The sequence below is a fragment of the Grammomys surdaster genome, unplaced genomic scaffold, assembly GCF_004785775.1.
Source record: "Grammomys surdaster isolate TR1022 unplaced genomic scaffold, NIH_TR_1.0 128, whole genome shotgun sequence".
Taxonomy (NCBI): domain Eukaryota; kingdom Metazoa; phylum Chordata; class Mammalia; order Rodentia; family Muridae; genus Grammomys; species Grammomys surdaster.
Window position 1 is genome coordinate 6,307,108 of NW_021604586.1, and position 10,275 is coordinate 6,317,382.

General features: G+C 52.3%; 1 protein-coding gene across 1 annotated transcript; it reads right to left on the reverse strand.

Annotated features, from left to right (window-relative positions):
* Positions 1-481: 481 nt before the first annotated feature.
* On the reverse strand, positions 482-3,941 carry LOC114608710 (thyrotropin-releasing hormone receptor-like). Its single transcript, XM_028752717.1, has 3 exons — positions 3,575-3,941; positions 1,730-2,123; positions 482-877 (listed from the first exon to the last, which is right to left on the reverse strand). The coding sequence occupies exons 1-3, from the start codon at positions 3,931-3,933 to the stop codon at positions 482-484; spliced, it is 1,149 nt and encodes a 382-aa protein (XP_028608550.1). The 5' UTR covers positions 3,934-3,941.
* Positions 3,942-10,275: the final 6,334 nt, after the last annotated feature.

Genomic DNA, 10,275 nt, shown 5'->3' on the forward strand with positions numbered 1-10,275 from the left:
CCGGGGCTGAGGATGAATATCACAGAGCAGGCCTGGGTGCCGGTGTGACTGGCAGACAATCATTCTATGTAACCCCCACTGTCCAGTGACCACATTTGAGACCTATGTGCATGGGCTCACCAAGGGACAGATAAGATCAAAGCCTGGAAGAACATTCCTTCGGTAACACCCTTGAAAGATGCTTAAAGTGCTGAGTGAAACAGATAAAGGGGGTTGATCCCACAGGCAGTGAAGGCTGGGCCTCCGGCCTCCTGTCTGTTCTCATTGGCCTCACTTCAGAGTAGAGAACTACACACATAGGGTCTAGCTGAGAGCATTCCAGTGTCCTCCTTCATGGTAAAGGAATCTCTGGAGACCCAGAAGCAAGGAGCTGCTGCCTGCCCCTCTCCTGATCGTTCGCTGTGCTCAGAGCAGATGCCAGCCAGCTAGGCCAGTGAGTAAGCCAACCCAGGGAGTGGAGTCAGGGGCCAGGCAGGAGTCCTCAGGGCACACTGAAGTGGGGCTTTTGCTGGCAATGCAGGGAACCAGCTGCTATGGGACCTGTGACCTCACTGGAGCCCAGCTGCATCTTCTCAGTTCCTATCGAGGTCTCCTGGACCGCACTGTAGTTACTGGTGGGGATGCACGCTGCACGTCTCTGTGGCCCAGCTGCCCTGCACCAGCACAGTTTCAGGAAGGCCGCCCGGAACTTCTGTGACATAAGGCTGTAGATGACAGGGTTCACAGCGCTGTTGGTGTAGACACAAGTACGGCAGAACAGCAGGACCCAGGGGTCCAAGAAAGGCTGGGCCAGGAAGGAGTTGAGCAGCACCAGTGTGCGGTAGGGGGTCCACAGCACTGCAAAAAGCAACACGACCACCGCCAGCATCCTGGTGGCCTACGGAGAGGAAAGACGGGGGCGTGGCTAAGGTGGGGCGTGGCTAAGGTGGGGCGTGGCTAAGGTGGGGCGTGGCTCTGAGACACCCACCAGGCATGGGGAAAGCTGACAACAGGGTTGCTGACAACAGGGTTGCCAATGCGCTAGACACCAAAACCAAAGGGTTGGAGATCTCTCAGAACTGGGCCTCAGACAGCACCAGGACGGTCACCACCCCCTTCTGTTACAAAGTCCCTGGACTCAGATAGGGTCCCCACTATGACTTTTCCCCTTTCAAAGTCCCTTCTCTGCTCAGCCTGACACCTCACCTCAACCTTGGCTGTTCCTCCTCCTGGACCACTTCCATGCCCCCAGCTTGGGTTTCTCCCTTGCCAAGCTCAGAGCTGTATCTATTTGTCACCTGTCAGCAAAGCCCCTGAACTGTCCCCCTCACTGATGTTCTCCAGCGTCACATCAGACAGACAGACAGACAGATGGATGGACAGATGGATAGATGGGTGGGTGGATAAATGGATAGATGAGTGGGTGAGTGGATGGATGGATGAATGGGTGTGTGAGTGGTTGGATGGGTGGGTGGGTGGATGGGTGGATGGGTGGCTGGCTGAATGGGTGGGTGAGTGGTTGGATGGGTGGGTGGATAAATGGATAGGTGGATGGATAGATGGATGGGTGGGTGGATGGATGGATGGATGGACAGACAGACAGATGGTCTAACAAATGGGGACCAAGTGACTTTCACTTATCTGCTTTCTGAGTTACACCCTGTGTATTTTACGTTCTTTTGCATATCTGTGCCTCTCCCCATGACTCTCCTCACACGCAACCCCACCTGTACCCAGGAGGACCCCTAACCTGCTTCCTGGAGGATGTGGAGCTGTTGGACCTGGAGCAGTTGGCTGATGCACCCTCGCTCTGCCCGTGGGGCTGCCTCTCCTTCTGCCAGGCCTCCTGGGACAAGGGGCTCTGAAATAAGATCCTCCCGATGAACCCATAGAGCACGAGGGTCCCCAGCAAGGGTGCGATGAAGAAGACAGCGAAGTCCAGCAGGTAGATGGGCAGGTAGAGGCCTCGGGACACCTTGTAGCCACATTCTAGGCGCTGGTTGTCACGAACATTGAGGTCCACCAGGAAGAACCAGAGTAAGCAGTAGAGGGACGTGACCCCCCAGATGCCTGAGATGATCCGTTTGGCCCGGGCCACGGTGCACACGGTCTGTGCTCTCATTGGGTGGCAAATGGCGATGTACCTGTGGGACAGCAGCAAGGCGTGTTGGCTCCTAAGGACTGCTTGCCGTATGTCTGGGACTACTGTCCCAAGCTGAGACTTATCTAGGTAGTAGTGGCTGAGCTTTACTTTGAAAGGTCAGAAGTAGAGGGCTGTAGAGGTTTAGGGCAAGGACACTTCAAGGACAGGCTGAGCAAAGCCAGCCCCTGGAGAGGAATAGATCAATCTAGAAATGTCCCTTCCTGTGATCCCCATGCCTTCTAAAGGCACCTTCGTGATCTAAAGAGACCACGTATAGTCAACGTGTTTTGTGCTACCCTCCACCAGAGGCAGGGGTCAGACTGTATGTCTGTCACAGGCAGGTCCCTTTATTGCTCACCCTTAGGCCCCTGGGGACAATCACATGGTTCAGATGAGACATCCTGACTTGTCCCCAGACAAGCACATATTTGTATTAGAGAAGAAGATGATTCATTGTTTGAATGTGTTAGGTCTGGGCTCTATTCAGATTCTGGGAAGCCCTAACTAGTTCCTGAGTTCAAAGCCTCAGCTCCTGCCAACAGTACAGCTGAATTTGACCCAAAATTCAGGCTTCGCATTAGCAGGTTCAACCACTGGACCATTTGTCTCTGGGGTGTTACAGTCAGAGCTAAGCAAGATGTGGTGGTACATTTGTAATTCCAGGACTCAGGAGATAAGGCTGTGAGTTTGAGCCAGCCTCAGCTACAAAGAGAATTCAAGGACAGTTTGCTATTCTAGTACGCCTTCAAAATGAAACCCCCTCTCATAAAATGAACAAGCAAGCAAGCAAATAAGAAAAGCAAACTGAGGCTGTGGGTGGTGGGGCACGCCTTTCATCCCAGCACTTGGGAGGCAGAGGCAGGTGGAGCTCTGTGATTTCTAGACCAGCCTGGTCTCCAAAGAGAGTTCAGGACAGCCAAGGCTATTACACAGAGAAACCCTGTATTATAAAACCAAAAAAGAAGAACCCAAAACTAAGCTGGAGTAGACTTAAGAGACACTCCATAGCCAAGCACAGCAGTGAAGGCCTGTTAGTTCAGCTTCTTAAGATGCTGAGGCAGGAGGATCATGATCTTATAATCAGCCTTACCAAGTCCTTGTCTCCTTTAACTTTTTAAAAAAAGATTAGAGATGCGGCTTGCCTAGTCCATGGAAGACCCAGGGTTCAGTCCCCCGTAGTGGGGGTGGTGGGAAGGTCCATCCAACTGCCTGTGTTCCAGGTGGGAAATCTAGACTCAGATGAAGGCCAGGACTTTCTCTGATGCCCTACATAAGCAGAATAAATGTCTGCATCTGGGCTGGTTCTTCTAGCACCTCCCATTGGCTCAGCTCCCCTTCTGTTCAGAGGGACCTTAATTTACCAGGAATTCCAGCTAAAATCCATACTCCCAGGATTCCCATTAAGAAAGACAAGGGGAAGGAAGAGGGCATGGGTAGCCCATGGGCACTTACCTCTCCACAGTGAAGGCCAGGATGGAGCAGGAGGAGACATTGATGCCTAGGTACTGGAAGTAGGTGATGCCCAAGCAGCCAGCGTGTCCATAGATCCAGTGCCCCACCAGGCTGTCAGAGACATTGGGCAGCCCTGCAGCCAGCAGCACAATGAGATCCGCTAGAGCCAGGCTGACCAGGTAGCAGTTGGTGGGTGTGTGCATGTCACGGGAGGTCAGCACCACCAGGATCACCATGGCATTGCCTACGATGCCCGTGGTGCACACCAGGAGCACCAGGAAGACTGAGACCACCTTGTACTCTGGCAGGCCCAGTGTGTCGTCACCATGAATGAGTGAGACATTGTTGGGGCCATCCATCTTGCTGGTGTTTTCTGTGATGCCCTGCAGGCTTTGACCTTGGTAAATGACCCGTGCCTGTTCTTACAATAGAGTGGGGTTTTTTGGTTGTTGTTGTTGTTGTCTTAAGATTTATTTATTTATTTCATGTATGTGAGTACACTGTCACTGTCTTCAGACATACCAGAAGAGGGCATTGGATCCCCATTACAAATGGTTGTGAGCCACCATGTGGTTGCTGGGAATTGAACTCAGGAGCTCTGGAAGAGCAGTCAGTACTCTTAACTGCTGAGCCATCTCTCCAGCCGGCCTCTTTTTTGTTATTTATTTATTTATTTTTTATGTGCATGGGCATTTTGCCTGAATGTATGACTGTGTATCATGTGTGTACCTAGTGCCTATGGAGGCCAGAAGATGGCATCAGATCCCCTGGATTGGAGTTACAGACCCCAATCTGTAAGTAAGTTGTTATATAGGTGCTGGGAATTGAACCCAGGTCCTCTGGAAGAGCAGCTGGAGATGCCACCAGGGCAGTCTAGGGAGTGGGGCATGCTGGGACAGGGCTCAGATAGGGAGTGGGGCATGCTGGGAAAGAGCTCAGATAGGAGTGGGGCATGCTGGGACAGGGCTCAGATAGGAGTGGGGCATGCTGGGACAGGGCTCAGATAGGGAGTGGCGCATGCTGGGACAGGCCTCAGCATAGGGATCAGGTGGATGCATACTTGAGAGGCTGTAGTTTAAAGCACTGAGAACCCTCCAATGAAGTGCAGAATGGCAGGCGTTGAGGAGGGCTCTATCGTCAGGGCTGGAGGTGGAACTACAGCAGCCATCAGCACAGGGAGATGGATGGTTCTTGGGACACCAGCTGCCGCAGCAGTCCTATAATACTACAAAATTCATGATGTGGTCCCAGCCCACAGCTGAGGGTGGGAGGGCTCAGCTCCAAGCCTGAAGCCTGGAGCAGCAGTACCAGACCCTGAGCCTCTGTCCACCTGCAGGAATGCAAGTATCTGAGGCTCAAGTCACAGAGACTCAGATGAACCACGAGGAGTTGGGTGTGTACTCTGAAAACCATGGAGGGCCAGCTTCCTGGGGATGGCTACAGAGGAGTTGTTGGGGATCCAGATAGGGCAGGCACCAACCTGGGAGCAAAACAGGGGTTCAGCTTAGAGCGCACATACACGTACCTGCTTCAACTGACACGCAGGGCAAACATACCGCACTGCATACAAAGAGAACACAAGATAAAGCATAAAACATACTTCATAGACACAAACACACACATCCCAATATACGACACACCAACATACACACATGCTACTCCGTGCAACATACTCAGCAGACACACACACATACAACACACACTATGCTCAGTCCTATACACCCACACACTTCAATGCTTGCACCTGGTCAGTGTGATGGCCTGTAAACACTGTAGAGCACAGCACCACATAAATCCTAAGATGACCAGGAGTAGGCAGCCAAGCAAATCACACAGGGCCAAGTGCTTATCCACGTCTGCTCAGCCTGAGGCCCAGTCCCACAGAGAACTACTGCAGCCCTCGGGACAGGGACCAGGCCTCGTGGAGAAAGTGTACCTCCACAGATGCTGCCCACACACGCTGTACACATGCAGCACAGAGCGCATGTCTGCAGCCACCCAGCACACATGCATACACAATGCTCCTGGGCCTACACATGTTCACTGCACCTGTGCACATGGAAGATGCCTACACACACTTGAGCATACATCCAGGTGTACACGTGAACGCACAAAAATACAAACCAAAAATCATACCCAGCACACAGTGACTGCCCACACAGGCGTTACAAACCTTTCACATGTGTGTAACACGTGTTCTGTGTGCATACATGACATTCAGCTCTGATGTGAATGCCCTGTGTCTTGTGCTCACAGTATAGGATACACACACACACACACACACACACCACAGGCTGACTTTCCACAGCCTGGACATATACGCTGTCCACTCTGATATTCCCTCACAGACACATACATGACATGCCTGCCCCTACAGAGGCATCCACACAGCTGGGACGTTCCTGAACACCAGCCCTTTCTGGCTGACGGAGCAGAGGACCCGCACTCTGTGCTCCGCAGGATCTAGCAGCTGCTCCAACCCCAGCAGCTGCCTTTCTCTATACTCAGCAAGAAGCTGGAAACCAGGGCTGAATCCAGACACCTCTCAGTGCTCTTCCAGATGTGGGAGCCACAGCTGCAGAGGTCCACCCCTGCCCATCCCTGATGCCATATCTCCAGGGACTGCATTTGCTGCTACACCTATTTAGCCCTGATGTGAATGCCCTGTGTATTCTGCCCACAGTATAGGGCAGGCACACACACACACACCTCAGTGGGGACCACTGCATACAATGTCCCAGCAAAAACTGCCCCCCAACAGCCCCTAGATTCCCAAGAGAAACTTCTAAGGTCAGAGAACTTACCTAGTCAAGACTCAATACATTTTCCTCTTTCCAGGTTGGGCCGAGTGGGGGTTGGAGGGGGAGGGATAAGAGAAAGAAAGGGGAGGAGGGTGAAAAGGAAGAAGCAGAGAATGAATAGGAGAAAGAAGTAAGGAGGGAGGGAAGGAGAGAGGGAGAGGGGGAAGGGAAGAGAGAGAGAGAGAGAGAGAGAGAGAGAGAGAGAGAGAGAGAGAGAGAACAATGCCCGAGCCTCAGCCTCAGTCATTCCGTGGAAGGCAGCTTTATGTTCTGCCGACTGCAGTATTACACAGATGCGCGTGTGCACCTCACACAGACACGCACAGCCTCACCAACTTCTCCTGGCGGCATCTCGGCTCCACTCGCACCCTCCCTCTGCAGAGCCGGGAGTCCCAGCGCCAACCTGTACCAACATCAGCAGCCTAGGCCTCTCCAGCAGGGAGACCCGGGAGGAGGAAGCAGGGATGCCTGCCTGTCTCCTCTCCAGCATGGGTGGGAGAGTGCTCCCAGTTTATCCGGCTGGCAAGGAGTCCTGCTATGGAGCAGAGCAGCCCTCTACCTGACAGACAAGGAGAGGACAGAGCCCAGACAGGAACTTGGGGAGTGGGGTCAGATTCCCAGAGACCAGCTAAGACTGCAGCTCCAAGCTGAGCCCCATGGACGAGCCAGCTCCAATGTCCATGAGGGACCAGACTGGGAAGGGGCTACACTGGGGGAAGGGGCAAGGAGGACTCCATCTATGTGACTTTGAGGAAGCCATTGTCCTGACTGGATGAAGACTTTGCATTCAAGCTTTTGGGGGTGGAGGAGCAGGTGCCCACGCTGTGGTAAATAACCCAGACATGGATCATGCTCTGTAGAGAGGACCAACAAACTCACTGGCCCTTTGGAGTAAACTTTGATGGACTTGTGCCTCAGTTTGTCCTTGGGACCCTCGGAGACAATGTTTACCTCTCCTCCTGGGAAGGAATTTTAGCAGAACATGTGCGAGCTTTGGAAGGGCAATGATGTCACCCATAATATGGAGAAATGACACAAATTAATAAAGTTGCATGGGGAGAGGACAGGTTGTTTACAGAGAAAATTTTGACCTGGTGGTTTCTCTGTATAGGGTTTGTGGGAGAGCCACAGGAGAATGGAGATTAATGAGTCAGGTGAAACCACCTAAGTGATGGGCATGTCTGTGGCGAAAACTCCAGGATGACAGCCTTCTGGGTGGTACGGAATGGCATACCTGCTTGGTGGGTGGGATTTGCCTAGGAAGTAGAGATGCTTTGAGAACAGATATTACAAACCCTGGAGGGATGCATCAGGGATGGAGGTATCAGCAAACAGCTGTAGAGGCAGCCTGGAGGGAGACAGGGATAAGAGGCTGGCCCTTCTGTATTGGCCTAAGACTTAGCAGGAAAACCAGATGAGAGAGAATACATGGAGATGTTGGCCTCTTGCTTTTTATGGCTAGGGGGCCCTAAAAGGAAGAAAGTCCACATTTGACCAGTAATACAGAGCCTCTCCCGAGACCCCGAAACCAGAACCTATGGGGAAGGAACCTAAAAGTGACAAACGACACTCCTCAGGTCCAGCCTGTAACATAAAGGGAAAACTGATGCCTCGGTGTACAGAGGTCTTAACAATGGTCAGTGTGGAAGAGTAAGTGATCAGAACACTGAGTGACAGCCGGTGGACCTAGGGAACATTTAGAATGAGCAATGCAGGAATCCTTTGCCACCTGACTTATGAGGCTTGGACACAGGGATCAGACAGCATCAGCCTGAGCATAGCCAGAGCGGAGAAACTAGGCAAGGTGACTGCCCATCCCTCCTTGAGACAAAGGCTTCACGGCACAGAGCGGAGCAGAAGCATGAGGGGTCACTCTGGTTGGATGGCACTGAGGAGCTGCTATCTATCCGTAGCCGAGGTCTCCCTGGATATCAGGGACTGGAAAACAGAAAGGCAGGCCCTAAGAGAATTGGGGATGTGGGAAGTGATGTTAGGTGTCCAGTTCACAAGCCCATCGAGACTTTAATTATGGGAGACCTAAGAGACGGATTCAGCGGGGACTGTGAGACTGGTGTGGAGAGTTGTGGCCATGCTGAGCCTCATAATAGGTGGGGACCTAGTCTAAGTTAGGGTTTTACTGCTGTGAACAGACACCATGACCGAGGCAACTCTTATCAGGACATTTCATTGGAACTGGCTTACAGGTCCAGTCCATTATCATCAAGGAGGGAGCATGACAGTGTTCAGGCAGGCATGGTGCAGGAGGAGCTGAGAGTTCAATACCTTGTTCCAAAGGCAAACAGGAGAAAACTGGCTTCCTCAGGCAGCTAAGAGGAAGCTCTCAAAGCCCACCCCCGCAGTGACACACTTCCTCCAACAAAGCCACACCCACTCCAACGAGGCCACACCGCCAAATAGTGCCACTCCCTGGGCCAAGCACATTCAAAGCACCACAGACCTGTATGTGTGAACCAGGAGAGGCTTTGGCCCACCTGACTGACTTGGACTTCAGCATATAGCCTGGTTTTCAAGGTGCCAAAGCAGGCAGACAGGAACAAGTGAGAGAGGAAGGAGCCAGGAGTCTTCCAAGCCACTCTTCTGTAGGGATGGCCAAGGTTGAGCTCACACGTGAGGGCCACACAGGGTGACAGGAGGCACCATATTGAATTGATGACTTATTGATCACTCATCAATAAATACGCAGATGACACGGCCCCCCCGCTGGATACCGGAGCAGGATACAGATTGATTCAGTAACCCCCAAAAGCACCAGGCTCACTGGATGGTGACGGATGGGTATGGAGGAAAAAACCATAGAGACGGAAGAGTATAAACTCACTTTTGAAGATGGGTAATCTTCCCCCCACAGGAAAATATAATGTGTGCACCTCTCCCCTACGAAGGAACATTCTAGGGGAAGATGTCCTACTAGGATACACTCTACAGACTACTGCCTGGAGTTCTGGCTGACTTTGAAATGGTAACCGCAGTGCAGGGTGAGGCGGGAGCTGTAAAGTTACACATTGCCCGAATGGTGGTGGTGAATACTAAACAGGAGAGGCTTCCTAAGGGTCAGGATGAAATGAAAGGAACCAGCCAAGACCTGGAAAGGGTGGAGTGAGCTGCCCAGCCCAGAGCCCTTTCAACACCAGTGCAGCCAATAAAAAACCTCGCTATGGCTCCATGAGAGAGGCGGTGAATGACAGGGCTAAAAAGGAAGTGCCTCCCACTCAGGCAGCTGCATCTGGCATTGCTCTGCTGAATGAGCGGCTGGTACACCTGGGTAGTAGGGTCTCTCCACAGCAGTGGACCTTGACGGTATATGTTTAGTATCTCTATAGCTGCTGAACCCCAAGACCAGAGGTCCCCAAAATGATGGCGTCTATTGCCACTAGTGATAAAACCCTACTGCTGAAGACACCTCAGGCTGTGAGCTCAGGAGAGGGAGAAACCAAGCTAGGACCAAACAGGCCTAACCTGATGAAGCCTGGTCCATTATGGCATCCACGGGGTCTCTGTGGTGGTTTGAATAGGTATGGCTCTGCAGACTCCTGGGTTTCAATGTTTGCCCCATAGAGAGTGGCACAATTAGGAGGTGTGGCCTTGTCGGAGGAAGTGTGTCACTGGAGGAGTAGGCTTTGAAGTCTGAGATGCTCAAGCCACCTCATAGTCTTCTACTGCTTATGAACCAACATGTAGAACTCTCAGCTCCTTCTCCAGCACCAAGTCTGCCTGCATGCCACCACGCTTCGTGACATGCTGATTGTCTTAGGATTTTACTGCTGTGAACAGACACCATGACCAACGCTTGTAAGGGAAACATTACAGGTCCAGAGGTTCAGTCCATTATCATCAAGGCGGGAGCATGGCAGCGTTCAGGCAGGCATGGTGCAGGAGGAG

Coding starts and splice junctions, on each gene's coding strand:
- LOC114608710 (XM_028752717.1), bottom strand. CDS start 3,933: ATGGATGGCCCCAACAATGTCTCACTCATTCATGGTGACGACACACTG. Junction 2,124..3,574: donor CTGGCCTTCACTGTGGAGAG/GTAAGTGCCCAT, acceptor GCTGTCCCACAG/GTACATCGCCATTTGCCACC. Junction 878..1,729: donor CCACATCCTCCAGGAAGCAG/GTTAGGGGTCCT, acceptor TCCTCTCCGTAG/GCCACCAGGATGCTGGCGGT.